Here is a 27,999-nt window from a genome sequence, read left to right on the forward strand (position 1 = left end):
TTTAACGGCAGCTTATCTTGAACAGTCTAGTCATTCATTCCTTAGCATCTATCACAGTAAGAAGACACCGAGCGCCAAGCGAGTCACCATGAGTATCAGACTCCAACCATACGAGCCCAGCATGTCCCCCGATTTATCCATCTCACAGTCAACCTTGGACTCCGAATCTTCTCCCTCATCAGTCGAGGTGAGTCAAGCCCGCGCAAGACGGAATCCATGGACTGATATCAGATCTCCTTCGCCAGAGATACTCCGCAGCGCTGGACGCCCTGAACGCCAGCAACCACAACCTCGAATACAAGATCGCCAAGATCCAAGCACGCAATCTGCGCCTCAAGCTCGACCTGATGAGACTCCAACGTCACGTCACATCCTTCCATCACGATCTCCTGGCCACATGGGAAGCCGACATCCTGACGAGCCTTATCGAGGTGGTTTACCAACGACAAGGTCGGAAGCTACACCGGGGACACATCAGCGACCTAAGAAGGCTCGATCGGAAGGCTCTATCGGCGATGTATACCACGGCAGCGGGGAGAATCGGCAGGAGGGCACTTAGGAGTACATTCGGTCTATCACAGCATTATTGGTTAGCATTGCAGAAGTATGATGAGGTGTGTGAACTCGGTTTCATGATGTCTGTTGCTCTGTCTGACTGAGTAGATTGCGCATCTGCGGAGTACAAGTCCTTCTCGTACGGAGGGTACGTTTGCCCGATGGTTGATGACGGAAAGGGAGACGAATCCTAAACGAGCGGGTTTCTGGGCCAGATTGTTTCCTGTCTGTTATGGCAGGACTGTGGAAGAGAGCTCGAAGATGGTATGAGGATGGATTCTTGGGGTCAGGAGGATATTGAGTGTAGCTGATGTGGATGAGCCTTTCCTTTTGATGCAGTAGATAGGTAGAGAGTATTGCTATGTTTATTTACAGGCTCTGTTGGGTTGCATTGATTCTCAGCTGATGTCTAAAATGAGTCGCCGATAGGAGTCAGTCAAACCAGATTATGGCGAGCGTGGCAGGTGGAGTCAAGCTCTTCCTAAAGGACTGTCCAAAGTCCAGGCAGTAGGATAATCTGCAGAACTACGACTTGTAGATGGTCGTGAGTAGTTGTAGTAGTATATTCTCAACAATTCAAAATAGCTTTATTATCATCCATTCCAGAGCCCGAAAAGCAGCTTGCTGAAAGCATGCAACTGCCAGGCAGCACATGCTGAAAACCTGGGAAGATTCTCGCTGGAAACACCCTGGGACCCCATATTCTACGCACTCAAGCCGTGAGCGACAGGGAACTGACGGACAGCCTGCTATTCTGGGCAGGCAAATGTGAAACTAGTGCATGGCGGTTGGGCCTTGTGAACTCCATCCATTCGCCGATTGTCAAATCACCATTCATGCTCCCGGAAGGTTGAGGAAGATGGTCCGTGGCTATTGAGTGCGGTGTGAATGAGCCTGATACCTGGTACGTTAGCTGATGTTATTCTGTCTCAAGTATCTCTTGCAAGATAGTCGCTGGATGATAGGTGTCGTCACTCAGGTACCGTTGTGGGCTTGGAGCTCGGGCAATACCTGGTGGAATAGAGTACGGCATTGTAGGCATCTCTATCTCATTGTGAGCAGTGCAGTCAGCACTATAAGTGAGGTAACTTGAAATACACCACAGGAATTGTCCAGCAGATGGCTCCATCCTGCCGAGGTGGCTGGCTGTATATCCGGACGAAAATAAACTGAACAAATCGACAGAGCTTGGAGTTGACGCTGAATAACCCCAATCGGCGAATGAAGACATGTAGACGAGCCATGGATGCAAATTGTAGACAGATGGCTACCAGAAACCGGACGTGGTTGAGACTGGCGTGGGACGCGGGCTTTATTTAGTATACGCGACTCAGACATTGTGTCGTTAGCGGCAGGGTGATCCTATTCGTAGACACGGACACCTAAGACGTGGTAAGCGTTGATTCAGCTACACATGACAGTGCAGCGACACAGTTGGCAGCAGATAGAGCAGGTCGGGCCTATCTTATTTGATTCTGCTGCTCTGATGAAGTGTGGTTAGAAGTAGATACCGCATTGTGGTGGTTACTGTGCTGGTTAACATGCATTTCTCATCTGGCGGACGAGGTGGGCGCTGCCTGTCTGCCACTGAGCAGCCCGACGCAGCATCTGAGCACAATAATCGTCACTCGTTCTCATCAATCAATATTCAGCAGAGATACAGAGCAGGACTGCGTCTGCAGGCATATGCAGATTCTCATCCAAGTGAAGTTCCTAAACTCTGACTGGTCGGGCCATCGGGCGACTTCAAAGTCCGTTGACCAGACAGTGACGATGAATATGAAGTCATGCAGGTGAAGTAAGGTCTTGTCTTCTCAGCTATCAGCTATCCCACCGGAGTTATCATCGCACAGCTTTCCTTGGGAGAGATCGACGGTGGGCTCCGCTTGGATGGGTGGCTATGCATCGTTGCTAGGAGTCAGTGAGCGGGAAGGGTGAAACATTTTCTGTTTTCGATTAGGGTTTGGCGAAGATCAGACAACCAGGGCACCGTGAGATGAGATGGAAGGAATCAAGTCAAAGTCTGATAGCATCAGCAAGTGTATGCCAACGTCAGTGTCAACACTACACAACGCAACGCAATTGCAACGTGTTGGTTGACTGTTGGATTAACCAACCTTGGGCGAGAAGCCAGGAGTAACCAGACAATTGAGTTTTTGTTCCATTTCCCCTGGCTATCTGCTCTCTAGATAATTTCCAAGCTTCGACTATCATCAACCTGCCATGCTCCTGCATTAGTCCAGATGCTCCGGACTTGCACCTGCACCAGCACTTGCATAACGGTCCTGAGCGCAACTATACTTCGTAGCAATGCACGAATAGTGAGGAACTTTACAGTAGTCCAGTCAAGCCGTCGTTATATCTCTAGTTAGTGACTATGCACAGAAGACTACACCTGCATTCTGTATTATGAGACCGAAGGTAAGGGTCCAGTTTCTACCGGCCTCATTTCGGATCGTGCTGATTAGATGCCGAAGCAAGGATCCAGGGTGCGCTGGCGGGGCATGGCATGCATGCCCTGCGTCTCCGACGGGATGCAAATCCTTCCTTGCGAATTGCGACTCCTGGACTCCCCTTTCATCTATTCCGAACCGGCTAATATCAACCTTCGAAATTTGGTAGGGGAGCAATTCTGCCATGGAAGAATCCCAAATCCCGCACGGGTGAGAGGTGGTCTTGGCGGAATGATTCTACCGAAACAGTTAGTCATGTTTTCACATTATTGGTTAGGGTAGAGAGGTACTATGGACTATTAACGGGATGATAACTTTTAAGAGTAAAGCCTGCCGGTTCAACTTCTTATTGTTGATCACCAAAGTAAGCTCTTCCTTTAGTCCCACGGTTGAGCTTGATGGTGGTGGTGGTCTTAGTCTGGTACCGATCTGTACTATTCGCCGCGGCGCATATTCCTTGACATGTGTGGACTAGTCTGGTAGTACTCCGTACATGGGGTTGCAAGGCATGAGCTGAGGGATTTTCGTTTTTGAGAGCTGCTTGCGCCGCAAGGGTTCGCAAGATTAACCAGATTAGGGAAGTGAGGCTCTATCTGCATCATCTACAAAGTAGAGCAGAAGCAGAAAGTCAGTTCCTATTAGTTTGCTAGTGTTGCTGCAAATGCAATAGTATACAGATTAAAGTACCGACTGATACGGAGTACTGCAGGGATATTGCCAGGACCCAAGACTAGATACCCCATACAAAGCACTCCATAGTAATCACAATTAGATTAGGGCACCACACCACAGCATTCCACGGATCATCCGTGCTTCCAGGACCAAATCTCTGCAACAATGTTGCCCTTGAACCTTATAATTAGAAGCCTGAAAGGAAAAACCATCATCGGCAAATCAGAGGCGCTGTCCTGGTCGGTGCCGAGGCCTGTCGGAGGATGATCTTTAGGCATAGATATTAAATAGATAGCGATGGTAAAGGCATCGGAATCAACGTTGTCCCCGGGTCCGACCCAAACCGAACCGCTTAAAGTTTAGTGCCTGATCCAAGGTTAGAGGTTGATGGATGGACCCAAGTAGCTAGTTATCTAGGGATCCATCAGTGGGTATTGAGGAATCAGGAATCGCAAGTTCGCAACTAGAGGAAACGGATTTCCCCGAACATTCGCCGATGTATACTGTAGTCTGTTGGCTTGGTTTCATGCGAGAAAGAAGAAAAGGTTCAGGGTCGGAACGCACTATGACGCTATGAATAACAACGTCACTCAGTAAAGGGGACCAAAAAGCCGAGGACTCGGTAAGTACAACTGCTTTTTCAATGAACTCGTATTCGTATTGTTTCTTTCTTTTAAGGTTTCTGTAGGCTATGCTATCCTAGAACTCGTTACTCGTACCTACTACCTAGAAGGTCAAAGAGACCCAAACTTGTCTGTTACTGGAGTATTGATCGATCGACGGTACGATTATACCAGCATTATGAATAAGGTAGCTATTTCAGATGCCAGCAATAGGATCCTGTAAGCATCCACGGAGTGAATTCAGCTCTGCAATCCCTACCCGTCCCTGGCCTGAGCCGATCATAACCCGGATCCGAGAATCCTCGACGATTGTCAAATATCATCCACCGAGAAATAGGCACCCGCTTCAAGCTCAAGAGACAAGAATATCCGGACTATCTACTCCGTATCTCTCGGCGGGATAATACTGAAAGGACCTCGCTGATCGATTGATCATACTTGGGGCCGAGGCCCCACTTCAGTCGCTGAAGTACTTCGAGTTCGGTGCGAAAGCGGTAGTTAGCCCTAACAATAACAACAATCTACCGAGTTCTCCGTAATAATAACCACGTTGACCTTGGTGAATGAATGACTAGCCGTAAAGCCTCTTCCGTGCTTCAGCTAGCCTTTGAGATTGGACGGTGCCGAATTCTAGTACTTGTACTATTACTATTAGTAGGAGTTGATCAACTACTTTCAGCTCTAGCGATATTTGGTGAACGGTGCGGCGGTGGACGCTTCGAAATAGTTTCTAGCGATTTGCTGCTTGTGGTGTTAGACTGTCCACTAAGTTTCCCGCCAGTTCAGTTATTTTCCGTGAGGGACAGAGGGACAAGAAAGTCTGGGGCACGAGACTGGCAAGGTCCCAAGGTTGGAAGATCGTTTGCGATCTGCGGTTCTTATTTTTTTATTTTTTTTTTCCCTCCCAATTCCTCCCGCCTTTGCCAGTGCCAGGACTCCCACTCTAGCATGGGTCGATCTCACGAGGGGGTCATCTCATGGTGACTTCATTGTCAGCAACGCTTCGCGAGTTTCCCTGCGAGAGAGCCCCCTGCAAGAGAGCCCCCTGCAAGAGAGCCAGATCTCCCATTGCCTACAGTACTCCTTAGGCTACCTACCTCTTTGTTTTCAAGGTACATGGCCATACCAAGATTATTGTGTCAGCCACTGTATCAGCTTCTATCAAGGGCTCCTGCCACTGGTGAGCAACGTCATACTCGATTCATCCCTTCCTTGACTATTGACTTGAATCCCTGACCAGGGAAAGAAAATTTTCTATGGTCGCGCTTCGCTGTCAAAGTGTCAACTTCGATGATTCTTCCCGTACAAATATAGACAGAGGCTTAGTCAACAAGGTAGCACTGCAGAGTTGCTCTCGCTCTTCCCATCGTGCCACTTCGGACGATTGTCAGCAAATCATTGTTGAAGCCATCCGTCTTTGAAAGGGGACGGGTTCGACCTGGAGCCTGGAGGCCACCCAGTCAGTGGGGTGATGATCCACCCCAGACGTTTTCTGTCCAATAGGAAACATTAATCCTTGCATAGTCGGAAAACCCATGCAAGGTTTGCTATGTTTAGCAGCTGGTTAGATCGCCCGCTACATCCGCGTTTTTCCCGATCTGGTACCTACACGTCCTCCATCTGGTCAACTGAGCTCATTAGGTGCCTTAGCACAGAAGTATGACCATGACCATTGGGCTGAGTGGTGACCGCTAAGTATCTAGGTAGACTATGATGTAGAGAGGTACTGCGACAGCGGTAAATATTGCAGTCTCTCAGAGTTAGTAGTAACCTCTTCAAGTCTTTTTACCCGGGCCACCTTGCGTGCTATGATCGCATAAGCCTATCCCTGTGTGCAGTTGTCCCAAATTGACTGCTATTACACGGCTGCTTTCCACGCACAGGATGCAGGGAGCCAACTGATGAGAAGGAAGAAACTGACCACCTTTGCATGTGCAGAACAACCCAAATATGAGTCATGTGAGCCATCATCCTGACTGTGGTCCTGGCACTGCACTCTCGTGTTGAAACCTCATGGCATGGGCCGACTTTGGCGAAGGATAAATAAACTTTGGTAGAAACCAGCCCTCAGTGGGAAGATATTATTAGGTCACAAGAAGGCGCTCGCTTGCCAGATCCCATGACAACAACGCCGTTAGGACGGGTATCTTGCCTGCGGAGAGCAATAGTGTACGGAGTAATGTCGCTGCTGTCATGAGTTCGAGTTTTTGATGTCTTTTTTGTTTCTTTGAATCCAACCTTAGAATATTTTATTCATGGTGCAGATGTCTAGTGGGGCGGATATCCTCATACAATGATGTCAAGATTGCTGTCTGTCGAAAAATCAGATCTCCATTCCGTGGAAGTGTAGAACGGCACGACCGTTGCTCCATCCAAACTGGTCAAGACCCTAGGGCTTGCTTAGTAGGAAGAGTGTGTATCAGGTTGCCAGGAAACACAGAAAATGATTTGTCAAGTCCATCCATGAATCGCGTTAGTCCACATCTGTCAGCCATGCGCTTTTTTATCTCAAGCAGTCTAAGTACGGAAGATGCCCAAATAGGCAAAGACAGCATCCGGAGTCCTGTTTGAGGGGTCCAAAATAAGAAATCACTGAAAAGAAGGGTTCCAACTGAGTGGTGATATCAATTCTTGATATTGGCAAGAGTCCAGAGGTGGAGACCCTTTCACATACGGTCCATACAACCGATGCCAGTGAAGTAATAATAGCCTAATAATACGCTGCGGGCTTTGGGTGCTCAATTGAAGTCATGGTTCGGGAGAATTGGTTTACAAATGAAGTTTACCCTACCTGGAGACCGGAATATGGAAATCGAGTTAGTTTGACCAAGGACTTCGGTAAAGATCCCCAGAGTGTTGATGTTATTGGATCAAACAACGTGCAGACGAATTGGCTATTCTTCGACCACGAGGCCGAAAGAAGAGGTCGAGACGAGAAATCATTGGAAATAGTTGGGAAAGCAAAGAAGAGGCGGTGCAGTCACCGGATACTACCTTACTCTACCTTAGTTAGGTCCTTAGTGGGAACCACCTAGTCGTACTAGCTACGGAGTTGTCCTTTCCTAAAAGGTCCTGGCCATTCAGGCAGACCTATTTTTTACTTTTTCTTGTTAGGTTGTATATCCTACTGTATCGGTGGATACTAGCTCTACCCTCCTAAAACCTCGGGCGGTAACGGCAGAGAACAAAAAGAACCCGCAAAACAAACTCCACCAGCATCATCGATTTATCCAGCAGTATCCGTATCCCTGTTACTTAACGTCTCTTGGGCTCCTTACGGTAGCCATCTTGCTATGGTTAGAATTTATGTTGACTTAATTGAAGGAGCAAGTGCCAGGTATCAAGTAGGTATAGAGTACCGTAATCCTACAGTCCTGACACCAACCACGCGTTCCTCCACCGTCCTTCTGTAGCCTTCTCGAATCGACCCCATACGTCCTCGGCGGATCCACTCCTTACCAGGCGGCGGCGTGGACCGATTGAACGGTGGCTTTTCCCAAGGGCCCAAAGCTGTACCATTTTCCTTTGCCAGGACTCATTACTCAGCGGCTACTTCATCCTCTCACGCCTGCATGTCACAAATAGATGTGAGTTGAAAGTAACAGGCCTGTAATCATCCATCCCAGCATATGTACAAGCTGCAGACAGATGAAGTACTCAACCCAGTACTCCGTCTTCTAGTCTAATGGTTCATCATTATTGTGTTATAACTCTCTGCTCGCCTTTTTTCGCAACATTCTATGTGGTAACTTCTGACCTATACTGCATATATTAATATTAATACTGTTTCCAATATCTTTTTGCCTAACGGCTCCAAGCTAACTCGTTCCAGAAAGAACACCTCCACTTTTTTCTTCTCTGGAGTTCTTTAATAGAGTACTAAAACAAGGAAAAATTGACACTGGATAGGAACGGAAGGAGGAAACCCGGGTCTCCCATTCTGTTTCTGTATGGCTCTCCGAATCAGCGGACACTATGGGGTTTAATGGTGGTAAAGGGAGAAGATGTTATTATTATCATCGTATTGATTATTACCACCATTACCTTATTATTATTAGAATCGGTTCTTACCTATCATTGAGTGGAAGCATTAACGGCTCTGTTCGGCTGGAGCTGTGGACTCCATACCCAGTCCAGGGATTCGATGAACAGCACAAAAGCTCTTTCGGCCAACCAGCCATTAAGTTAGGCTGTCTTCGGAATACGCTCCGTATAATTATTGTGATTGGGTAATAGAATAGACTGGGGCGGATATCATGCTCACACGAGTTAACTTTGTCGCCTCGCGTAAAAAAGAAAAACAAATAAGGGGAAAAAAAGGAAAAGTATCATGCTGCTGGGGAAGAAATTCGTGGTCCGTACCGTAGTATTCAGGACCCTTGTACCACAACTGCTAGGTAGGTACTAACTTAAGGTACCTTGCTAAAGAAACCACTTACTACTTCGAGTGCTAAATAGGTACCTAGTAGGGCATCCACCCACTTCCAGCACCACCAGCAAACCGTACTTTTCAGGGCCTTAGGACTAAAAAAGATCTAGTGATGAAGACTAGATAAAAAAGCTACTCCATATCTATCTACTAGTCTATTCGTTTAGATAAGTTCCTTGACACCGGTGCGTTGTGCATCCCCCGCCACACTGCCCTAGCAAGTACTCAGAAGTCACCATCCCATCATTCAGGCCAGTCTAGTGTACCTACTACGCTTCTTACCACCACAGCCTCGGGCTTAAAAAAGGAAGGGGGTAAGAAAATCAAGAGAAAGCAGTAATCTTATATCTCTCGTCATCTCGTACTCCGACTTCTACCTCTCTTACCTCTTCCTCCATACATCTATCTTACTTCCCCCCCCCCCTCCCCCTCCGGATCTTCTTGAGATGGCAGCTTGAGGAATTTCGATTCTTCTTACTTTCGCTTTATTACATTCGCTCATCACACGTTCGCCATCACACTCGCTTGTTATTTTGCGCAAGGTCATTATTACGTTCGCTATATTTGTCGGCTGGAGAGAGAGACAAAAGAAAACGACAACGGTGGATCGATTTATTCAATATTCAATATACCCTATAATAGTTAATCGCATATCACGCCCTCGTTGATTGTGTCGACCACCTTCACCTCAATCTGGGCCCGAATCGACTTTATTGCACTTTCTAGGGAAATTCAAGGGAGGACCAAATCAATATTGACGGACCATTATTTACCATCTCTTCCGCTTGAACTACCTACCAGTCCCGTGCGTTTGTTCGGTTTCGATTCGCAGTTGACTGTAGAAACGACTCCCCCCGCAAAGCCGTTTGCCTAGAGATCGTCTGGTTACTCTTTTGGACTTGATCTCCTTTCCAGCAATCTTATCCCTTTCGGCTTCATCTGCGCCTTGAAATCAATATCAAAGTGGGACTCAGCTTGTCCCAATTTCCTGCCCGCAGCAACGTCGTTCAGGAGGAGGTGGTGATTCTGGACCCTACTCGTCTTGGACAGGTGTCTCGGTTGAAAGCACCACTTCTTTCCGAAAGAGCAGAGATTATCTTAAACCTGGGCCCCTTTTGGGAAGCGAGAGAGTCTCTTGGAACTCGTTAATTTGACAAGGTTAGCATCCCCTCCTCTCCTTCGCCACTGCGCTGCCGGTGCCTTGCATCAAAATCAGTCCCCTTTCGTGTCCCCTTTTGCCTTCCTCCACTCCTTGCTTCATCCAGGTCGTGCCTCTGGTGCACCAGGCCATTAGGAAAATTAGGAGTCGTGTTAACTCAGCATGCGCTTGTCATAATTTCCCCGTGAACCTTGTGTGTTTGTTGTTGACATTGTTATGGTGTAGGTCATTTCGTCAGTCGTTTCGGTGGACCTTAGATTTTGCATATTAGCTGTCAAGTTGCCTCAGGTGTGACCTGGTTAGATCTTCTGTTGTTCTTTATCTCACTCGGTAAGTCTTACTAGTCTATGCAGAAAGCCGGTCCTCTTTGCTTTGCGAGGTTCGTGCTCACCAGTTGAGTAGTTCGTGGCCCGCCTGCAACCTAATCCCCTCTATGGTCAGCGATTCCAGGAAATCCTGAGACTTCGTTCGCTTAGAGAGAGATAGACAAGCGAAAAAAAGAAACGAAAAACGCCTCCTCAATATCTGTTCTGTTTGACGAGCTTGCCATCGTGAGACCGTCTGACGGATATCCCACTATTGTTCCGTCGGGATCGACCATACTTGGAGAGTCAATATCTCGTCTGCAAATGCACCCGTTGCTTTCATAGGGTGTTTCGGACTAGTTTTCTCAGTAGTGTGGCCTGTCTTTGACGCCTATCCTGCTGCCAACCTTTGCTGGTTTCAGCCTTCCGTGTTGAATACTGGTCGTTGATTCGAAGCTGTGTTGTTACGCCTCTTCTTCTGGAGACTAACAGCCACTTCGTACCGTCACTCGTTTTGTCTCGGAGAGCTCCCTGTGGTGCCTTTCCGACATCGTATCGTTTCTCAGGATAAATTGCCTGTCATTCGCTTCTTTAGGCCGTTGTGTTCCGTTGCAGTTGCTGCAACATTTTCAAACTGGCTTACTCGAAGACACACGGTATTCTGGTAAGTCAAAGTCCCAAACTTCTGTTTCTCTCATTGCTGCCCAACTACCACTGCTCTCTTCTCTTTCCTCCTTTTTGATCCCGTCCGTTTCTCAATGTTGACTCAATCCTTGTCTCGCCGCGAAACTCCTTCGGGTTGTGTGCTCTTTTCCCTCTTTCTTTTGCTTACCTCTTCGCCTTCGCAGTTCGACCCCGACTTCCAAACACCTCTCATTCTAGACGAGTCGCTGGACTTCTCGGATCCTGAAGAGTCACGATTTGCCGGCGCGTTTTCAGACGGCCTCCTGGCCAAGTCTGAGCCCTTGCTGTCTATGTCGACTTTTCAGAAACCCCCGACAGCGACCTTGCTAGGTAAGTTTGTGTTCTCACTTTCTTCTTTGAGCACTGCTGCTACATTGGCAAACAGAGACAGACTGACCGGCTGACTTTCTCAGATTACGAGTCTGCGCGATCTCTGCATAACGGTGCCTCTTATTCTACCTATGGCCAGACTCCTTATGTGACCGCTACCTCGCTCGTCCCATCCCCGATGGCGGATCAAGCCAGCCAAATTTCTGATTGTGGCCCATACTTGCCCAATCAGGAGTATGCTAGCTCTTACGAGGAGAGCCGATCTCCAATGCTCGGTGGAGAATCCCGTCAGCTGCCGGAGGTCATCTCATATAATCCTCAGAGAGGATCAGAAGGGACACGCGTATTTGTGCAAATTCAGTGCCCACATGATCTTCACTCATCTCCATATGCCACTCTCTACCTTGTCTTCGGGTCGAAGAAGTGTGAATGTCTCCCACATTTCCTCGGCTTGCAGGGATCGTCCTTTCAGTATGCTCTCTCCGTTGACACTCCCCCGTTCCTCGCCACGGGATCCCCGTCCCTTGCCGTGCCCCTGCAAATCGTAATCGATAGCCATCATGGTGGCTCTGTCACCACGCTGCAAGTAGGCGTTTACACATATGAGCATACCTCGCAAAACTCACCCTCCGATGAATCGCGCAAGAGGAGGATTTCTTCCTACTCGGAGAATGTCACTTACAGGCCAATCAGACGGGCTCCGGGACAGCCGGGATATGAAGATGGTCGTACGACCTACTCACCCTACTTGCAGACGCTCCCCGGGATGAACGGATTCTTGCCTCCATACCATGCGAATGCTTCCCCCAGGGTTGCGCCTACGCAATATTCTGCTGGATCAACCGCACCACACTCGTCCATTCGTGCACCTTCTCCGCTCACTCCTTCATGGAGCCCGTCGATTGTCAATGTGACTGGCGATTCAAGAGCCCCTGCCTACGCGATCGCTCACAGCTTGCGTCAACACAAGTCATCCTCTCCGGCAAGGCCAGCTAATCCAACTCTTATTCGGACGTCGACCTTGCAGCAGGCGAATGGGTTAGGGCACGCGCAATCATTCAATCCGTATGCTATGTACCCATCAAAAGCCGTCCTCAAACTGAACGGGGACCTGGACTCTATGACGGAGGGGTGGACAAAGGAAGAGCGCGAGGCCAAGCGGCGTCTGGTTCAATTCACTCGCATGCAGAACGGAAGCACGATCCACGCCGACTTCAAGCCTGTCTCCCCGGATGAGCGCGCCCCCAACAGTATTTGTATCAGCTGCATCTACTGGGAAGGCAAAGACGAATGCTTCGTCACAAGCGTGGACACCATCTACCTTCTCGAATCCCTCGTCGGTGTCCGTTTCACGGTGGAGGAGAAGAATCGAATCCGCAGGAATTTGGAGGGCTTCCGACCCCTCACCGTCTCCAAAGCCAAAGCAGATAGTGAAGACTTCTTCAAAGTTATCATGGGGTTCCCCGCCCCCAAACCTCGAAACATTGAGAAGGATGTGAAAGTCTTCCCTTGGAAAATCCTCAGCCATGCACTCAAGAAGATCATTGGCAAATACGTAAGTACTTCCTTCAGAATTCCCTCGGCCATGAAGTCATCCACTAACGCAGGGTGGCCTTAGTCTGCAAGTTACTCATCAACCGCTGGGGCGCTGCCAACGCCAATCAGTTCCACCTTTGCTGGCAACGGAGCAGCGTCGGATTCGGGAACGGAGCCGTACGCTGCAGCTTCTCCCCAGTCGGTTTCAGACGCTGCTCCGTCCAGCAGCTACTGTCATAGCATTGCAACACCAGCCTACTCTCCGCCCGCTGGTTCCTCGGGTCCCCCAATGAGGGGAACATCTGAACTGCGAGCTGTGCTACCTGCTGTCACTCAACCGTATCATAGTATGGCACCGGGATACGCATATCCCGCTGTCTGCCAGCAGCAGGGCCAACTCTCAGCTCCTGTCAGTCGGCCGTCATGGGATCCCAACAGTCTTGCCCATCACCCTTCGGCAAGTGCGGCCCCCAGTTATAGCTATCTAGCTCCTTTGCCTTACTCGTTACCCGATCCTTCCCACGGGTGTTGATTCTCCACCTTGTCTGGCACTATCGTTCCATGATACTTGGTCACTGGAGCATATAGGGGTCCCTTATACCCCTTCTCCCCATTGCATTTACCGGCGTTTTGGTCTGTTTATTCGGTTTCGGTTGCTTTCGTGCTATTCTTATGCGCGGCGGTCTTGTCCCCGGTCTCTCTTCTCGTCACTCCTTTGGAATTAGCCACGGCGCTTGGTTATGATCACTCGCAATGATCTCATGTCTCTCCTTGAATACCTTGATGTCTTAATGCCCGGAAATGTTCTTGTTCTCTGTTGATTCTCTGAGCTTCTGACATGGCATACGTTAGACGGTGTGTTGTACATTCCTTTTTCTGTTTTGGGAGCTTGTGCGGGCATTATGATTCCACTCCTTGCGAAGGTTGTACATTATATGGCATTGCATGGCGCTGCAGTCGTTCCTTTTGCATTTCGCAGGTCTGAAAAGAATCGTGTTTTTTTTTGAGGACGGATCTAATAATGGACAGCTCTGGCGAAGGGACACAAGGATCTCGTGGGTTTAGTCAGGTTGGATTGTTCTTTTTTTTTTATCCGCCGCCGCTCTGTGTATTTGGGCATCCGGTTGAATATACAGGCATTCGGCATACACGTCCTTGCTTGGTTTTGCGTGCATCTTGAGGCCGATATTGGCACCTTGATTGTCCAGCTTATATGCATAGCTAGGCGTCTGGGACATTCTGCTTTTTCGGTTCTGGTAATTAGTTCTTCTTCGTTGATTGTCTTAGTTATAGCTATCCAAGAAGGATACTGAAAATCCTTTAATTGTTTTTTTTTCGGCTTATTTGGTGCAAAATGGGGATCAGATGCCTCAGGATGCTGTGGTTTTGCTAAGGCAATCCACAAGTGTACGGTATGGTAACCGGAATACGAGTCCCTCACGAGTGTCTTATCTTATCGGCGAGTCACCTGATCGGCGGGCCATCGGCGCATAAGAAGAGAAAAGAGTGAGTGAGTCAACCAGGAACAGAACAGCTTGAAAGTGAGACTGACGCTGTGTGACCCTGGCCTCTTCTCCCTTCAATCCATTTCCTCCCAATATCTGTATCTCCATACCCCCTTCAATTCACTCTCTCTTAACATACTTTCTCCACTCCCTCCCTACTGTCAATTCCTTTGATCCGTGACACTCGTCAAACTCTAAAATTCGCCCCTCGCATTGAGCAGTTCCCCGCGCCCATTTTCACACACCATGGAAGGCATCAAGAGCACTTTTGCCAGGTGCAAAGAGCAGAAGCGCGCAGCTCTCGTAGCATACATCACAGCTGGCTATCCCACCGTCGAGGAGACCGTTGACATTCTCCTTGGGCTAGAGAATGGAGGCGCAGGTACGGTTCCTTACCCCGCCGGACACTCTCATATTCGCCTCCCTGACCATGAAGACTCAATGCTAATGCAATCCGTTGAATCTCAACAGATATCATCGAACTGGGTATTCCCTTCACAGATCCCATCGCAGATGGCCCCACCATTCAGAAGGCCAACACCCAGGCTCTGGCCAATGGCGTCACGGTCACCACAGTTCTGAGCATGGTCCGTCAAGCTAGAAGCAGAGGCCTCAAGGCCCCGCTGCTTCTGATGGGATACTATAACCCTCTCCTGCGATATGGTGAGGAGCGTATGCTCAAGGATTGCAAGGAGGCTGGTGTCAATGGGTTCATCATGGTCGATCTTCCTCCCGAAGAGGCGGTGCGGTTCAGAAATTTGTGTGCTAGCAATGGGTAAGTATTGCGTCTATGTTCGAGCCTCCGACAGGCGCGGGTTCGTTCCTCAATCCGGTGAATGATTCTAACTTGCTCTCATAGTCTGTCTTACGTCCCGCTCATTGCCCCTGCCACCTCCGAGTCCCGTATGAAGCTGCTCTGCAAGATCGCCGATTCTTTCATCTACGTCGTTTCGAGAATGGGTGTCACCGGTGCGACAGGACAGCTGAGCTCGAATCTGCCCGAGCTTCTGAAGCGCGTTCACCAATGGTCGGGTAACGTGCCCGCTGCTCTGGGCTTCGGTGTCAGCACTCGTGAGCACTTCTTGAATGTGCAGGAACTCGCTGAGGGTGTTGTCATCGGTAGTCAGATTATCACTGTCTTGGGCCAGGCCCCTGCCGGTCAGGCGGCTAAACACGCCGAGGAGTACTTGTCGAGTGTCACTGGCCGCAAGCTCGAGAGAGATGCTCAGGGTCTCTTGACTCGTGAGATCAACGTCTTGGAGGCCGTGGAGAAGGCTCAGGCACCGGCTGTCTCGCAGCCTACCGATGTTGTTACCGAGGCCGATACTCCTGCGGGTCCTGGATTGGCCGACCAGATCGACGCTCTCAATGGAACTGGTAACCCTGCTGCTCAGCCATCACGCTTCGGTGAATTTGGTGGACAGTACGTCCCTGAGTCTCTCATGGATTGCTTGGCCGAACTCGAGCGCGGTTTCCAAGAGGCTCTGAATGACCCCAAGTTCTGGCAGGAGTTCCGCTCTTACTACCCATACATGGGAAGACCCAGCAACCTGCATCTCGCCAATCGCCTCACTGAGTATGTGGGAGGTGCCAACATTTGGCTCAAGCGTGAGGATCTCAACCATACTGGCAGCCACAAAATCAACAACGCTCTCGGTCAGATTCTCATCGCTCGGAGACTCGGCAAGACCAGAATCATCGCTGAAACTGGTGCTGGACAACACGGTGTCGCCACAGCCACAGTGTGTGCCAAGTTTGGCATGAAGTGTGTTGTGTACATGGGTGCTGAGGATGTCCGCCGTCAAGCCCTGAACGTCTTCCGGATGAAGCTTCTTGGAGCCTCGGTCGTGGCCGTCGATGCCGGAAGCAGAACCCTGCGTGATGCCGTCAACGAGGCCCTTCGTGCCTGGGTTGTTGACCTGGACACCACTCACTACATTATCGGTTCCGCCATTGGACCTCACCCCTTCCCCACCATCGTGCGTACGTTCCAGTCCGTCATCGGTGAGGAAACCAAGCAGCAGATGATGGAGGCCATCGGCAGACTCCCCGATGCCGTCGTCGCTTGTGTCGGCGGTGGCAGCAATGCCGTCGGCATGTTCTACCCCTTCTCCAAGGACACCAGCGTCAAGCTGGTCGGCGTCGAGGCCGGAGGCGACGGTCTCGACACGAGCAGACACTCGGCCACCCTGACCGGCGGCAGCAAGGGCGTGCTGCACGGTGTTCGCACCTACGTCCTCCAGGACGAGCACGGCCAGATCTCCGAGACCCACTCCATCTCCGCCGGCCTGGACTACCCCGGTGTCGGGCCCGAACTCAGTTCCTGGAAGGACAGCGACCGCGCCTGCTTCATCGCAGCCACCGACGCCGAGGCCCTGATCGGCTTCCGCACCCTCGCCCAGACCGAGGGCATCATCCCCGCCCTGGAGTCCTCGCACGCCGTCTGGGGCGCCATGGAACTCGCCAAGTCCATGAAGACCGGTGACATCGTCCTGAACCTGAGCGGCAGAGGAGACAAGGACGTCCAGAGCGTCGCGGACGAACTACCCCGTCTGGGTCCCCAGATCGGCTGGGACCTGCGGTTCTAAGCTGCTTTCCCCACTGTGAACCTTCACTTATCTTGCTTATGAGCGACGTTTTGGCACGACCTTTTTCCCATCTTCTTCATATTTCTTTCGGTTTGCTTTGGAAAAAGGGACGATGTAGTTTATATATAGCATCGGCCATGAGAAAAGCTCACTGATGAACCACCCTCTTTCGGGGTTGCCTTTTCCTCATGGAATTGCACATGTATCTAAAAGCTGGATCAAATAAATAGATTTTACATGCTGATTCGCTCCGAGGCCATGGAAACCGCGCCTACTGAATAGTTCGTACCAACCACACATGTTTAATCTATCCGGATATATCTTATTTCCAAGAGATTGACTTATACTGTGCGACATACAACTACATAACAGAAAATAGAGTATATGCAAGCTCTTAAGAACGAAAGCTTAACGACGCGAGCTGAAAACGGCGAGATTTAGGAGAAAGAGAAAATTGAAAACACACCTCCCCTTGGCGAGGACGAGCCACGCATACCTCGGCAACGAGAAGGACAACGATAACGCACGCTATATGGAAGAGTATTTAGGTCTCGATGAGAGGAGCACCGCCCACGTTCTCCGCGGAGTTGTCTCTTGTGTCCTTGGCCGGCAGCTTGCGTGCGGAGCGGGCGTAGAACTCGTCCAGAGTGCGCTTGGGGATACGGTTCAGCAGTTCCTTGGGGTAGATGCGGAGCAGGTTCCAGGCGATATCGAGGGACTCGAAGATGGTCCGCGATTCGTAGGGCCCTTGGCTGATGAAGGTGCGCTCGAACTTCTCCAGGAACTCGAGGGAGAGCTTGTCCTCTGACGAAAGCGCTTCCTCACCGACGACGGCTTTCATGGCGGCTGTGAATGAAGTGTCAATGCCCGTCCAAGTAATAATCTTGGGGATCTGTGAAGGAAAACTGACCGGCATCTCGTCCAATAGCGTACTTGGCATACAGCTGGTTGGACACATCGGAGTGGTCTTTACGGGTACGACCCTCGCCAATGGCAGACTTCATAAGACGTGATAGAGAAGGAAGGACATTAATCGGCGGGTTGACGCCCTTGTTGTACAGTTGACGATCGACGAAGATCTGTCCCTCTGTAATATAACCTGTCAAGTCGGGAATGGGGTGGGTGATATCTAGAAAGGACACAGTCAGCACAAACTGCTAAGCGAACGCAAAAGAATATGCTTACCATCGTTAGGCATGGTAAGGATAGGAATCTGGGTGATAGATCCGTTACGGCCCTCAACACGACCGGCACGCTCGTAAATGGTCGACAAGTCAGTGTACATGTAACCGGGGTAACCACGACGACCGGGCACTTCTTCTCGGGCAGCGGAAACCTCTCGAAGAGCATCACAGTAGGCCGAGAGATCAGTCATGATAACTAGGACGTGCTTCTCGAGCTGGTATGCGTAGTACTCGGCGGTGGTCAAGGCAAGACGAGGAGTAATGATACGCTCGATTCTGGAGAATGGTTAACCAAGCAAGGCAGACAACCGAAGCAGCATAGGCAAACGTACGTAGGATCATTGGCCAAGTTGAGGAAGAGAGTGACACGCTCCATACTGCCGTTCTCCTCGAAATCCCGGGTGAAGAAACGGGCCGTTTCCATGTTCACACCCATAGCTGCGAAGACAATCGAGAAATTCTCTTCATGCCCATCATGGACGTCCTTGGTGGGCTTCTTGACCAGACCGGCCTGCCGACAGATCTGAGCAGCAATCTCGTTGTGTGGAAGACCTGCCGCAGAGAAGATGGGAATCTTCTGACCTCTGGCGATTGAGTTCATCGTATCGATGGCGGAGATACCGGTGGAGATCATTTCCTCGGGGTAGACCTGGAGTTCCCACGCATCAGCTTCACGACTCTGCAGCTCTGCCATTGCCCATGACTGAGGGTCGGACACATACTCGCGAGTAGGGGTTAATAGGTTGACCGTTGATATCCAGATAATCTTCCGCCAGAACCTTGGGACCCTTGTCTATAGCACGACCTGATCCATCAAAGACACGACCCAGCATGTCCTCGGACACACCGAGCTTCAAGCTGTGGCCGGTGAACTCGACTTTGGTCTAAGCGCGACGGCAGTCAGCAGCTGATCCCACTTCTATCGTCCAGAGCCCAAATCTTTACCTTTTTAACATCGATGCCCGAAGTACCCTCGAAAACCTATAGTAAGTCGCAAAACCGTATGAGCACCCCGCATATCAAAAACCGAGCTTCATAGCCTCGCATTATCGGGTTGGTTCGCACCTGTACAACTGCTCTGTTGCCTATTCATTTGACCCAGATATCAGCCGTCACGAACGGGATATATGTATCCTGCTAAACGCCAGGAGTAAAGTCATACCTCTAGCTTCAAGGACCTGACCCGACCGCTCTGTCCCGTCGGGAAGAGTCAAAGAGACGATTTCATTGTAGCGGGGAAATTTGACCTTGTCACAGACAATGTCAGCATGTCATTTCATTCATGGTGCAGACAGGTTTGCGTCAACGCTGCGACCCTAGGCCAATTACGTACGTTATCAAGGAAGACCAGCGGACCGTTGATACCTCCGATGGTGTTGTAGCGGATGCGAGGCTTGATGTTGGTCATCCTCGGGTCGACGAAATCGGCCATGGCTGCAGGATCCCTGGCGGACGACCGTAAAGAGCTAAAGGAAGCTATAAGAGAGGGGGATGAAAGGTCTGGAAGAGCTGCTCCTGACGAGGAGGCCAAGTAGTCGTCCGTAGTTGATCGATGAGGGATCCACGCCCGCAGCTCCAGCTTGGCGGTGACGCATGCACGTGATGATCCTCCGCTCCATCAGGATGATCTCTTTCGACTGTTGCTTAATTATGTAGGACAATGGAGTTTCTTGGAGAGAAGGATATACTTGTCATTAATTATTAGAATTTTCTGATTCAAAGGGCCAGCCCGCGTACGATGGTATCCTCATACTCTGACAACATAAAAGGTTGGGACACAAATAGAGTGTAATGCTCAAAAGACAACAAGCTAAAAAGATAGCCAGCAAGAGCAGATTGCAGATGGAAAAATCATGCTCGCCCCCCATGATAGTAGATCATAATCATACACATCAAGAAAAAGAAGTCATCATTATGAGAATATGAGAAAAACGCCCGCCATGCACTATGGCACCATGAGGACACCACCGTAGAAAGGATTGGGGAAGCCATGAGACTCGTCGCACTCTAATCGACCTTGGCAAAAGCTAGCTTCTTTGGTGTTGCAAGATTGTTGGAAAGGCGAACATTTGTCTTCTTGTTCTTTGTCTGCTTTCGTAATTTCTTGCGTGCCACCATGACCGGGACAGATGAGTTCATGACCAAGTAGTTGGAGAACGATCCAAGGAGAACACTGCTCAAGCAACATTATATTAGCTTCCGATAGATGCAGACTCGTCCTCTCGAGCGACTCACCCTTTCAGAGCGCTTCGGCCCCTAGCTCCCACAATAACAAGCGTAGGCTCGAGACCGTCAATCTAGCGGTAGACTGGTCAGTATATCTGGGCACGCCGGGTTCGTGGACTCATAAGCACCAGGACGGGTACGTACAGCCTCTGTGATCATATGTTTTGGGCTCTTGCAGTGAATCACCTCGACGGCAACTCGGACTTGCAAAAGGGTCTTTCTGAGCAAACGGACACAGGTCTGCGAAATAATCTCCACCGCACGGTTTCTCTCTCCTTGGCCTTTGGGCACACCCCGGGCATCGACAGAGCTTGGTTTGCTGTCCGTACCCTGTCCTAGACGACCCAACAAGGCACGAGGCAAGTTACTGGTGATCGAATCATTCTGCGACTTAAAGACAGTTTCTTCCGTCTGGGAACCAACAATGGCTGCTGAGTCCTGCATTGCTTGGGCGCCCTCTCCGATCTGTACCGACGGAGCGAAGGGAATGCTCAGCTCCTCGTTTACTGCACAGACAGCAAACATGGTGTCTCCGTCCCTGAGAATAGTACCGATTGTCCACTCCAGGGCGTAAACAGACTCTTCGCTGAGGTCAGTGGCTACTAGATACTTGCGCTGCCGGCGACGTCCGCCCTCGCCCTCTTCCTGTAGTCGGGCGTAATCGCCTCGAATGATGGTTCTAATCGATCGGTTGGGAACGGAAGTGTCAATAGCGGACATTTGCATGGTGAGTTTCTGCGCTCGCTTGATATCCGACAATTCCGCTTCGTCGTCGGATCCAAATGGCGTACTGAGGCCGGAGCCAGGATCAAAGCTCGTCCGAGGATGAACATCAAGCATATGCGGGCCCTGCTTTGCAGAGTGCACCAGGGTAGGCTTTTGATCTGAGAGAGACGTTGCTCTCAACTTCTCCTCAATCACTTGGTCGTCTATGAAATGTCTGTCAGTATGCGGAAGCCATAGGGATCTCAATGAAGCAATACACACGCTCATCCGTAGCACCGTCTACCTGCCCTAGAGGCGGCGCTTGATCGCTTGCATTCGGAGCCTTCTTTCGGCCACGCTCGATCTCACCATCGCTGTCGTCATCACTCGACGACGACTCATCGGGTTCATCTTCGCTGCTGTCCATTGGGTTGTTCTCGCTATCATACAAATCTTTGGCCAAGCGCTCATCCCCAGTGGATGATGTAGCGGTGTTAATGTCCGGTTCTGGAGATTCGCTCTCCTTAGGGGGCGAGGTCACACTGGTGCCAGTGCCGACCGACTGCGGAAGGGCGGAATCCGAGTGATTGGGATGGGCGTTGTTCATGGGGGATGATTTTTCCTTGGGCGCCGCCGGCTTGCTCGGCTTTGAGGATGAAAGGTTCAGCGGATTGGAGCCGAGCCAGCGATTCTGGGAGCCGGACCGAGCACGTCGTTGGGGAACTCGAGAGTCGAGTGACGCCCCCCGGGACGAGCTCTGTCGTCCGGGCGTCCTTCCTCTGGCAAAACTTGGGAGGCTGACTTTCAAGTCAAATCCCGACATCATCGCAGCCATGGTGCTCTTGCTCTGCTTGTGGTGGTTGGGTTCCCTCGGAGGCTTCTCCGGTAACTGAATTTGTATAGTACGCTTCGGTAGCACCGGCATCTCGTTATTGTCGAGTTTATTTCGGTCTACAAATTTTTTCTTTCCGATCGAGATCTGATCCGAATTGTCCGAAGCCCTGCGAGCTGGTGACGGTTCTGATTCACCGGGAAATCTCTTCAAAGAAGCGTACGATGTTGCAGTCCCTGGAGCAGCAGAGCCCGACGGCGATGCAGATTCCGAAACAGGACCTGCCCAGCTGCGACGATTATTAGAAGGAGAAGTCACACCAACCCCAATACCGGCGATGGATCCATGGCGCGGAGGCAATATATCAGGAGATGGAGCAGTGTCGAGCTGGCTCCGCAATGGGGCCGCTTGGGCTGGGGGCCTTCGGTTAGACGACGGGCCGGATTCGAGACGCTCGTCTTCGACCCATTCAAGACGTTCCGACTCCAGAGCACCTGCCAGAGATGACCTGGCTCGTCTTTTCGTGCTGTTGTATGCCCTACTATTGTATGCGGCCATTCTGTGTGGTTCCGCCCGCGGCGGTTTGACGGTCCCAGGTTAGATAATTGATAATATGCTTTATTGTTTGCAAGACTTGGCCAAGCGTCGTGGAATGTGGAGAGAGATCGACCAGTCAACGATGATTCGTTAGTTTCGCCTTTCTGGCTGATGTATACGTATTCGAGTTCCGCATTCAGGACCAGAAGCTCGCTGCCTTTTTCAGCCCAGAAGTCTGAAGGCTGAGACCTTGACAGGCCAGCAAGTGTAGTTGCTCGGCTGACAATGCTCTGGTCCGGCAGAAACCACAACACGGAAGGGTGCTGTAGACAAGAGGCGATGTTTCCTACGCCTCTCGGACTCGAGAATAGGTATGGACAACGAGAAGACTGCAGAGACTCGCAAGAGGAATTTGCGAAAACGAGCTGCAGTTCGAAAGAGGATAGATATCTTTGTCCGTCACAAACGCGGTAGGAATCACCCACGGCTTTCTCCGCAAAACGCCAAGAGAGGGAGTCGAAAAGCGCCACAGACAACAACCGCACCGAGGCTTGGATAGGTCGAGATAGATTGAACACAAACAATGTGGTTTATGAGATGGAAAAGATGAGAGGCTTACAGGGGTCATGAATGATACAGAAAAGGGGCTGCCTAGAGAAATAGGGAGGAACACAAAAGGTTCTGCCCGCTGTCACACACTGTCGGGCACAACGTCCAAAAGGCTCGGCATAGCGGGGCATCATGTACAAAGCACATGAGACTGAGGCAATTATTGCTCTGCCCTTCAGTAGAACAGAGAAGAGAGGAGATCCAGGGTTCTCATCATCTTCATTCTACAGATATCCCTTGCATGATGTCACCAAGGCTTGGTGATCATGGAGAAGACGATCCATTGTTTTGGTGAAGTCTTGTGAAGCCTTCATTCCAAGCGGGTAATAATAAATAGTCAATTACCGCCACAATATGCAGAGGGATTTGTCTATATCATATCGCCTCAGATTGAATCAATGCTATGTCCTTGAAAGCATAGAAAGCATACGGTGAGCATAGGATTTATCTGGCCTGTCTGTGTAGCCATTTGAGGCTGGGAGATTGCCGCTAATAATGCATCACATGCTGAATGCGGATCGAAAATGATCAACCATACATACATACAGGAGCAATCAAGGGGCGCCTGATAAAAAGCAAATACCGGGTATGCTAATATTGATGGCGATACTCCGTGGTGATCATGACAATGATGATCTGGCATTGTATTCTGCTACATATGTAATACCCTGCTATTCTTAGCAAGGTGCATCATAGAAACACCAGGTTACCCTCAGTTCGCTCAAAATATGATATGCAATATGATGTGCAATCCTTCCATAAGGTGTCCACCTTCTTCCAAGGGTTCATGTAGAGACCTGCCAAGTACCAAAGACTCCCGACGCCGGTCGAAAAAAGACAAAAAAAATAAAAAGGGGAGATCCCAAGTGGACCGCTCACGCTTTCGACTTCTTCGTCTTCTTGGAAGCCCGACGAGCCGCGGTGGCAGCAAATGCTTCCTCGGGCGGCTCCTCGAAAAGAGTCTTCCGTTTCTTGCGCTTGCCGTCGCCTTCCTTGAGCGTCTGCGCCTCTGTCTGCCATTTTTCCATGAGCGATTCCATGCGATTGGCTTGTCGCTGTTTGATAGCTGCCGCGAGATCACCAAGATCAGAGATGTCCGTCGTCTTGGTCTTCTTCTTCTTCGTCGTCGTCGTCGGTGTCTTTTCCTTGACTTCTGTCTTTGTTTTCTTCTTCTCCTCCAGCTCCTTGGCCAACTCCTCAGCTTCCTTTGCTTCCTGCTGCGCCCGCTTGATTCTCGCCTGGCGCTTCTTTGCCGGCTCATCTGTGTACTTCTTGTAACCCTCCACCCTGCCTTCGGCAATAGCCTTGTCAATAATGGCGCGGAATCGCTCATCGTCATCGAGCACATTGCTCAGCATCACCGACTCGTAGACGCGGTCCATGTCGCCTCTGTGGCGGTCGAATGCCTCCAGGATATCCTTCTCTTCTTCTGCAGAGTCCTGATACTCCTCCTTTATTTTGTCAATCGCATCCGTATCGACCGAGTTCGAGTACAGGTCCCTGTAAAATTCTGCCCAATCGAAATCTTCGTCGCCGACGGCCGCTTCCGCAGTGCTGCCGGTGCGATCGAACCGCCTGCGGCGCTTTTCGTCCGACAAGATCGCATAAGCGAAGGCAATCTGCTGAAACTTGGAATGCGCTTGATCTTTCTGGTCGGCAGGAGCCTTGTCTTTGTCGATTTAATCAGTAACACAATTCAATAATCACTGGTTGTGTTTGTGCAGAAATCTCAAGGGAATTACCTGGGTGATGCTTCAAGGCCAGCTTCCGGTAGGCGGACTTGATCTCGTCCTGAGTCGCATCCTCTTTGACACCGAGAACCTCGTAGAGGTCGGTTGCAACTGGAGGGCCAGACGGTCCGTCATCTTCGTCGGAGGTGGTTCCTTCGTCGTGATTCTCTTCGAACACATCCTCGGAATCAGAAGGCATGTTTACGGTAGTAGACGTAGGAGAAAGAGATGGAAAGAAAGGCTGGCAAGGTATGGCCCAAAATGGTGGTAGAGTCTCCAAACGACCCCCCAAAAACCGATGAGAAACAGATGAAAGGTGAGTCAAGCAGCTGGTTTGCTTTGATATGTGCGAGATGGTTGAGGAAACGCGATTCAGACGCGATGCAAAACCACTTTGATTACCGTATCGGGTTAGGCTGGGGATAGCTTTATCACCCTTCGTCATAGCTTCACTGTCTGGAGAGCTCCTCCACAGAGCCGACAGTGTGTAATTCAACCATCACCAGCAGCTGTTCATTATTTCTGCTGGTCATTATACAATCACCTACAATTCTACCTTCTTGTGAAACTTCACCTCACTAGCTTTTCTCACAGCCACCCGCGAAATGACCGCATCCCCCCACCTCAACTACCTCCGCCAATGCCTCTCCCTAGCAGAACGGTCGCCTCCACGCCCGACCAACTTCCGCGTCGGCGCGATCCTCATCTCCCGCAAAGACGGCGACCTCGAATTCAAAGATGATCGCATCCTCTCGACAGGCTACACAATGGAGCTAGCCGGCAACACACACGCCGAGCAATGCTGTCTCTCCAACTACGCGGCCGTCCACTCCGTCCCCGAGGACAAAGTCGCAGAGGTCCTCCCCTCCGAACCCGGCCGGAAACTAGTCATGTACGTGACGATGGAACCGTGCGGAAAGCGACTGTCGGGGAATGTGCCGTGTGTGCAGCGGATCATCAGCACGCGTGAGGGAGGGCGGCCGGGGATTGAGAAGGTGTATTTTGGGGTTAAGGAGCCTGGGACGTTTGTTGGGGAGTCGGAGGGGTGTAAGATGTTGACTGCGGCGGGGATTCAGTGGCGAGTTGTCAATGGGTTGGAGAAGGAGATTCTGACGGTGGCCACAGCAGGGCATGAGAATAAGGAAGAGGAGATCAAGGCTGCGTTGGATCAGGTAGAGACTAATCTGGACGATGTCAGTGATGAAGAAAGACAGAGACAGGCGCAGATACCTCGAAATCCTAAAAAGCGTTGAGTCTTTTGACTATATTGGTGCGACTGGATTATAGGATATCCTCATTTGTGGTGCGCGGCACAGGAAGTCATAGTACTGGTACTGACATGGATTTCATGATCACGATTGCTCTTGATATGAGATACAATGAACAAGAATGCAGGGTATCTTCTTCACCGAAGATCCTAAACCAGGCTCTCACAAGCCCGGGCACTATATCTTGATTCTGGTCGCACTGCTCTATATATAGTTCCCACATCAATCTGGAATACTGCGCAAACCGTCTCAAAACCTCCAACAGTATGTCAAGGGCGTATCAATAGCTCGGAACAACACGACCAAAACCAATCATCTGGCCCTGTCCTTCGTATCTCCATCTGCTGATATATGCTGACGTGGACCCGGCGCCACCGTTCGTCGTGGCATACGCGCCAACAAGCGAGCCTATATCAAAATTGTCACTACTCAGCGATAACACTTGCTCGAGTATTTCGAGGCTACACTTACCAGTAAACCGTCCTGTATCACCACTGACAATCAGTGTGTTGGCACGGCCGATGACCTTCTTCTGCGCAGGTTGCCGAGCCGGAGCAGCCGCAAAGACATGCTCGGTGTCACTCACGGCCTGGATCTCAAGCCGGATGGTCTCTCCCTGCCATTCCTTGGGAACAGGGACAGTGGCTTCCGGAAGAGGACCTTCATAATTGCCACGGCCTTCAACGCGGAACCGGAAGGACAACGACAGCCCGTCGGTTGTCTGGAGAAGGACAATACCAAGATCGATGTGCTGCTGCTGTGTAAGGAAAACAATAACACCCGCCTCTTCGTCGGCAACTTTGGGGTCAAAAGACACGTCCACGGTGTACGTGAACAAGGTGTCGGTCTGTCTGCGCATAACGAGTGACAGGCCATCATGCGGCTTGAAGTCTGCAGTTCCGGTGAGATTGTAGAAGGATGGTGTCAGCCGAAGAGTATTCGGGTGGCCGCGAGGGGAAACGGTAAAATCCTGTGTCTTGGGATACCGCCAGTACTGGAAGTGCGCCGGGATCTTCGATCCGGGCCTGAAATCAACCTTGTCGGGTTGCTTGATCCATCCGCCCTCCCCGCGAGGAAGTTGCTTGTTCGGTCGTGGAAACGGCCCCTGCATCTGGCCTCTCACAGGCTGGATGACAGGCCATTCACCCTGCTTCCAAGCCGCAGGGGTGAGCACCGTCTCCCGACCCATGGGATAGTTCTTCCATTCAGGTCCTGACCGGGTGCTCAACGCCACGGCCCACCAGTTGCCATTCCCATCATGGAACAAGTCCGCATGGCCCACCGTCTGGAAGTACTCCGAGGTGCCCTTGTTCGACAAGAGCGGGTTGTGAGGGTACGGCTCCCAGGGACCCGTCCGGTTTCTAGATCGCGCCATGGTCTCCAAGTGCCCGAGCTCGGTACCTCCCTCTGCAATCATGAGGTAGTAGTATCCGTCTCTCCTGTACACGTGCGGGCCCTCAGGCCAGACGCCTCCGGTGCCGTTCCAGATGTAGTCAACCGGGCCAATCGCCCCGGTCTTCAGGTCGAGTGTGTACTGCTGAATCATCTGGTTGTCGGCGGACGTGACATAGACCGTCCCATCGTCATCCCAGAATATGTCCGGGTCGATGCCATGTACCGCGAATTCCAGCGGATCGCTCCACGCGGCGTCATCGTACGGATCGGACGACGTAAACAGCAAGCCCTTGGTCTGCGGACCCAGGTACGAAACGATCAAGTAGAATTTGCCCTCGTGATAGCGCAGAGTGGGCGCATAGATACCCGACTGCTGGCCATCCGTGACGCGAAGATCGGGGATCTGGCTGGGCCGATTGAAGATATTGCTTGCCAGTTTCCAGTTCTGCAGATCGCGGCTTGCATAAAGAGGAAGACCTGGGAAGGCAATGAAAGTGGATGTGACGCAGAAGAAGGTGTCTTGCTCCGGTACGTAGGCACAGGTGGGATCCGAGTGCCAACCAGGGAAGAGAGGATTGGTATACGATTGATTACCAGCGGGATAGGAAAAGCAGGGAGCTGCCATTACCAATAGCAAACCGGCAGAGATCTTTGAAAGCAAACCCATGATGGGG

At 50.8% G+C, this 27,999-nt stretch overlaps 8 protein-coding genes across 8 annotated transcripts; 4 read left to right on the top strand and 4 right to left on the bottom strand.

The window, feature by feature from the left end:
* Positions 1-88: 88 nt before the first annotated feature.
* Aspvir_000516 (uncharacterized protein) lies at positions 89-559 on the top strand (the record flags this gene model as incomplete). The annotated part of the gene is made up of 1 exon (XM_043265651.1): positions 89-559. One exon carries the CDS (start codon positions 89-91, stop codon positions 557-559), a length of 471 nt encoding a protein of 156 aa, XP_043121586.1.
* A 10,395-nt stretch (positions 560-10,954) lies between these two features.
* medA (transcriptional regulator medA) lies at positions 10,955-13,278 on the top strand (the record flags this gene model as incomplete). Its single annotated transcript, XM_043265652.1, has 3 exons — positions 10,955-11,210; positions 11,294-12,765; positions 12,829-13,278. The coding sequence occupies 3 exons, from the start codon at positions 10,955-10,957 to the stop codon at positions 13,276-13,278; spliced, it is 2,178 nt and encodes a 725-aa protein (XP_043121587.1).
* Positions 13,279-14,497: 1,219 nt separating this feature from the next.
* On the top strand, positions 14,498-16,839 carry trpB (tryptophan synthase TRP5; the record flags this gene model as incomplete). Its single annotated transcript, XM_043265653.1, has 3 exons — positions 14,498-14,633; positions 14,723-15,026; positions 15,111-16,839. 3 exons carry the CDS (start codon positions 14,498-14,500, stop codon positions 16,837-16,839), a joined length of 2,169 nt encoding a protein of 722 aa, XP_043121588.1.
* A 544-nt stretch (positions 16,840-17,383) lies between these two features.
* Positions 17,384-19,455, bottom strand: Aspvir_000519 (H(+)-transporting V1 sector ATPase subunit B; the record flags this gene model as incomplete). The annotated part of the gene is made up of 9 exons (XM_043265654.1): positions 17,384-17,685; positions 17,750-17,968; positions 18,025-18,299; positions 18,356-18,672; positions 18,746-18,907; positions 18,969-19,004; positions 19,089-19,108; positions 19,186-19,270; positions 19,357-19,455. The coding sequence occupies 9 exons, from the start codon at positions 19,453-19,455 to the stop codon at positions 17,384-17,386; spliced, it is 1,515 nt and encodes a 504-aa protein (XP_043121589.1).
* Positions 19,456-20,030: 575 nt separating this feature from the next.
* Positions 20,031-22,344, bottom strand: Aspvir_000520 (universal stress protein family domain protein; the record flags this gene model as incomplete). Its single annotated transcript, XM_043265655.1, has 4 exons — positions 20,031-20,196; positions 20,259-20,320; positions 20,394-21,178; positions 21,237-22,344. The coding sequence occupies 4 exons, from the start codon at positions 22,342-22,344 to the stop codon at positions 20,031-20,033; spliced, it is 2,121 nt and encodes a 706-aa protein (XP_043121590.1).
* Positions 22,345-23,807: 1,463 nt separating this feature from the next.
* Positions 23,808-24,861, bottom strand: Aspvir_000521 (DnaJ domain protein; the record flags this gene model as incomplete). The annotated part of the gene is made up of 2 exons (XM_043265656.1): positions 23,808-24,601; positions 24,675-24,861. 2 exons carry the CDS (start codon positions 24,859-24,861, stop codon positions 23,808-23,810), a joined length of 981 nt encoding a protein of 326 aa, XP_043121591.1.
* A 406-nt stretch (positions 24,862-25,267) lies between these two features.
* Aspvir_000522 (putative DRAP deaminase) lies at positions 25,268-25,915 on the top strand (the record flags this gene model as incomplete). The annotated part of the gene is made up of 1 exon (XM_043265657.1): positions 25,268-25,915. The coding sequence occupies one exon, from the start codon at positions 25,268-25,270 to the stop codon at positions 25,913-25,915; it is 648 nt and encodes a 215-aa protein (XP_043121592.1).
* A 295-nt stretch (positions 25,916-26,210) lies between these two features.
* Positions 26,211-27,992, bottom strand: Aspvir_000523 (glycoside hydrolase family 43 protein; the record flags this gene model as incomplete). Its single annotated transcript, XM_043265658.1, has 2 exons — positions 26,211-26,338; positions 26,402-27,992. The coding sequence occupies 2 exons, from the start codon at positions 27,990-27,992 to the stop codon at positions 26,211-26,213; spliced, it is 1,719 nt and encodes a 572-aa protein (XP_043121593.1).
* Between the last annotated feature and the right edge of the window lie 7 nt (positions 27,993-27,999).

The sequence above is a fragment of the Aspergillus viridinutans genome (genome assembly GCF_018404265.1).
Source record: "Aspergillus viridinutans IFM 47045 DNA, scaffold_1, whole genome shotgun sequence".
NCBI lineage: Eukaryota > Fungi > Ascomycota > Eurotiomycetes > Eurotiales > Aspergillaceae > Aspergillus > Aspergillus viridinutans.